General features: G+C 66.3%; 2 protein-coding genes across 2 annotated transcripts; one reads left to right on the top strand and one right to left on the bottom strand.

The window, feature by feature from the left end:
• Positions 1-97: 97 nt before the first annotated feature.
• Positions 98-648, top strand: MNEG_9960 (Zeta-carotene desaturase; the record flags this gene model as incomplete). The annotated part of the gene is made up of 2 exons (XM_014041571.1): positions 98-169; positions 508-648. 2 exons carry the CDS (start codon positions 98-100, stop codon positions 646-648), a joined length of 213 nt encoding a protein of 70 aa, XP_013897025.1.
• A 1,431-nt stretch (positions 649-2,079) lies between these two features.
• Positions 2,080-3,984, bottom strand: MNEG_9959 (hypothetical protein; the record flags this gene model as incomplete). The annotated part of the gene is made up of 6 exons (XM_014041570.1): positions 2,080-2,187; positions 2,472-2,588; positions 2,958-3,035; positions 3,252-3,409; positions 3,593-3,667; positions 3,882-3,984. The coding sequence occupies 6 exons, from the start codon at positions 3,982-3,984 to the stop codon at positions 2,080-2,082; spliced, it is 639 nt and encodes a 212-aa protein (XP_013897024.1).
• Between the last annotated feature and the right edge of the window lie 59 nt (positions 3,985-4,043).

The following is a 4,043-nucleotide window of genomic DNA, read 5'->3' as shown; positions in this document are numbered from 1 at the left end:
CCAGGTGCGCCTGCTGTTCCCCAGCGCGCGCGGCCTCAAGCTCAAGTGGCACTCCATCGTGAAGATCGCGCAGTCCCTCTACAGGGAGGCGCCGGGCATGGACCTCTTCCGCCCCGACCAGGCCACGCCCATCCCCAACTTCTTCCTCGCTGGCAGCTACACCAAGCAGGTGCGGGCCCGCTGTTTGCACGCGGCGCCAGTCTCATTTCTTGTTTGGGTTGAGGAGCTTGTTGATGACGGATTCAGGGCGCTTGGGGCGCGTGAGCGTCGCGGGCGGCGGCAGCGCGGCAGGCACCTCAACCTCCCACGCTGTGAGCATCAGCAAACCGCCGCCACAGACTTCGAAACCGATTGCGTGTCCGACTTGCCTCCTGTTCATGCAGTGTTGCCGCAGCAGCACCCTCAGTCCCCCCCACTGCCCATGAAACTGCTGGTCAAACCCACCTTGTCAAAACCCCTAAAACCCCTCTACCCCTGAAAACCCTCCTAAAACCCTCCTTTCCTCAGGACTACATTGACTCTATGGAGGGCGCGACCCTGTCTGGCCGCCAGTGCGCCTACACCATCCTCAAGGCCGCCCCCGCCCTGCACAAGGCGGCGCAGCAGCAGCAGCAGCAGGCGGAGCAGCAGCAGGCGGCGGTTGTGTGAACGAGTTTGGGCTCGAGACAGCGGGTGGCGGCACTGCATGACGGACCCTCGCGCGCGCAATAGCGCGCGAGGAGCGCCGCAGGCGATGGGGGTTGCAGGGCACGTTTTTCCCCGCCATATGGGTGAAAATGGTGCTGCTTCATTTTTTTTCTTGGGCGCGGTGCATGGCTGTGCTAGCGAGCCTTTTTGATTGGCTGCTGCACACAAACAGGCAGGGGTGGCACGCTGAGGGCTCCAAGCCGGCGCTGCGGGCCGCCCGTGCCCTGGGCCCGCCCCGTTCGCACGAGAGACACACTGGGTCGGCGCGGCGTCGCTATCCCGGATTGGCAAGCGCAAGCGCGGCCGCTGTAGAGATGCACTGCGCGAAACCGCCTCATACGAGCGCCCCACGGCATGCGATCCCGGGCCCCATCTGGCCGCCACCCTTGGGGCCACCCTACCAGCTCCCTCCCTCACTCCTGGTTCTTGCGAGCGCGCAGCCTGTAAGAACGGTTCTGTCTGGGCGTGTCGCTGCAATGGCAGAGGTGGGGGCGCTCTTGGCCGGGCAGACGGCAATCGAGGGCTGCAGGGAGACGAAGACGACGGGAAGCTGGGGGGGTGCAGCTCCCCCCCCTCCCCCCCGGGCGGGGCAGCTGCTGTGCAGGCAAGCGAGGCAGCATGGGCATGGATTCATACAAGGCAAGGGTGGGTAAGGCTTGATCTTGTCCATAAGACAAGTGCGGGCGTGGAAAGCCCTCAGTTCCAAACCACACCCAACTCAGTGAGCAGAGCGCTCCCTCATGTTTGCAGCGCACGACCTTGTGCCACCCCGCCCATGCTCCCTGTCTGGTTCGCCTGTGCACCGCACAACAATGCCTGCAGCAGCTGGTCATACAATTACATCTGTGCTAAGGCGAGTGCACAAGTAGCTCAGCACGCACCCGAGCAAAGAATCGGAGGCGCCGCGTATCAACAAAGCAGAAAACACCGAGACTCGCCGCAAATAGAGGGGGCGGCAAGCCGAATTTCAACACTGGTGCACGCCGCCTGGGAGCGCACAGGTGGCTCCGCCCGTCCAGCGGGCTGGCTCGGCGGCAGATTGATGGGGCATGGCAGCTGGTGGTGCGTAAAAGGTCTGCATACGGATGCAGTGACGCGCAGCGCTCGCCGACTCACGGCCGTCGGCCAAATGACACTCTCAGTGTGCGTCACCCGTCGGTGGTTGACTGATGTGTTGACAAAAACTCCCGCATCGAGCCGTTATTGCAATCGATGGCACACACTGTATTTGCACAACTCTGTATGAACAGACACAGCCTGCTGGCCCAGTGAAACAAGAGTATGTGTCGAGCCCGAAGCAACGCCTGCCGTCCGCACGCGCGGCGGCCGGCTTGTTCTGATTTGTGCCCCAACAACAAGCTCCAAAAAAAAATATCTCGTCCCCTGCCTCTATCAGTGGCCCTGGTGGCCGCCGCCGTCGGCCCCTGTGTCGTAGTGGTGAGTCATCATGTGTCGCTGGACTGCATGGATGGCCCACCAGCAGATGCAGGCGCCCGGGACCTGGGGCGGCGCGCAATCAGGTGCGTGCGGCGAGAGGCGCGGCGCGGGGCGGGGCGCGAGGCGTCAGCAACACGCAACACTCAGGACTGGGGAATCTTGTCAGGCGGGTCGCCGGGCAGCCGCGCGCGTCACGGGCGGCAGCACTGGCTAGCGGGTCTGGAATGGCACTGGGCCGGGGAGCGTCCCGGGGACGCGCCTCGCCCACAGGGGATGCGGCTGCGCGTCCGAAGCTTCGGCGGGAAAAAAGTTCAAATTCGAATTCGGCGTTCACAAGGCTGGCACACCTGGTGGGCCAAGCGCGGCGCCAGCCCCAGCCACAGCGCGCCGGGGCCGCCCTGCGCCACCAGCTGCCGCGCGGTCGCCGCAAACCCGCCAAGGCCGCCGCTGCAAGAGGGGTTGACCTGCAGTGTATGTGCACGTGGGATTGTGCGGGTGCGCGTGTGTGTGTGGTGTGAGAGGGGGTGAAGTGAGGTTCAACTGATTGCTGCCACTGCTTTGCGGCTGTGACGGTGTGTCAAGCCGCTCCACGAGCGCAGCGTCCCCACCGCCGCCGCCCTCTGCGCTGACTAGTGACGTCACGTGCATGCAGCACCTGCCCCATGCCGCACGTCAGCACCTCAAGAACAGGAGCTCGGTTCAAAGCTGTGGCGTTCGTGGCACGCTCGCACGCAAACGGTGCACAGCACGCATGCAGCACGCATGCAGCACACATGCGCACGCACGCGCACGTGCGAGCGCACACGCATGCGCGCGCCCCTCTTCCACTGCACCTGCATGTAGGTCTTCACGACGTCAAAGGGCATCGACGCGACCACCGCCGCGGCGCCGGCCACGGCGCCCACGCCGACCTGCGGGTCAGTGACATCAGCGGTGTCAGCGCCCGGAGGAGGGGGGGTGTGCTCGGCCGATGCCGTGGCAAGCGAAGAAAGCAGCCCTATCATAGGCGGCGATGCGCAGCGCAGCCCCGGCTGCAGGACGAGGACACGCGTCGGCCCCGCCGCCGCCCCGCTCGCCGTAGATTCGCATGCAGCAGGCACACGCGCGCGCGCCCGCGGAGCCCTCACATCCCATGCAGCCTGCGGCACGCTGAGCGCAAGCGCCGCCATCACGCCGCCGCCGCCGCCGCGCGCCGCCGCCGCCTCGGCCGCCGCGCGGCCGTCGTTGAGGTTGCCGACCACGACTAATTCGCTGACGTCATAGGGGATGGCCTCCAGAGCGTACGCTGTTGTGTTTGAAAGCCGGGGTTTTGAAAAGAAATGGAAGGAATTCATTACAGGGCCAGAGACTGCTTGTGGGGGTGGTTGCGCGTGCATGCATTGTTGCATGTGCGCATGCAGAGGCGCAGCCGGTGAGCGGGCGGCGTGTAGGGCGGCTCGTGCCTTGTTTGCAAGGCGGGCGGGCGCACCAACGGCCGCAATCAGAGCCTTGTGGCGGCCCCGTTTTGTGCGGGTGAGCGCGTCACCATTGTCACCCGTGTCACCTGTGAGCCCGCGGTATAGGGGCAGGGGGCTGCGCGCCTTACACACCACCTGGGGCCGCGCGGCGCGGCGCGGCGGGCAGGGGGCGAGCGGGGCGCGGGGGTTTGGACACCGTGAGGGCCGCCGCTGGCGCCGCAGACGTGCCTCAGGGCAGCGCGGATGCGCCGGCCTCAGCCAAGCTGCGACCCTCACGATTAGAAGGCGCCCACCACTCACCAGACGTCCCCTCCCCGGCCTGCAGGCTCCGCCGCGCTCCGCGGCGCCGGGCCGGCCCCCGCAGCGCGACCCATCCGGCACGCAGCCTTGCGGCCACAGCCATCCGGCCCCAGTTGCATGTGGTACTTCGCCAGCCACAGGGCCGGGCGTCCCCAACCCCCC

Source organism: Monoraphidium neglectum (assembly GCF_000611645.1).
Source record: "Monoraphidium neglectum strain SAG 48.87 unplaced genomic scaffold scaffold02127, whole genome shotgun sequence".
NCBI classification, from domain to species: domain Eukaryota; kingdom Viridiplantae; phylum Chlorophyta; class Chlorophyceae; order Sphaeropleales; family Selenastraceae; genus Monoraphidium; species Monoraphidium neglectum.
Note: the sequence above shows the minus strand (reverse complement) of the source record. Positions and strands in the feature narration are given on the sequence as shown.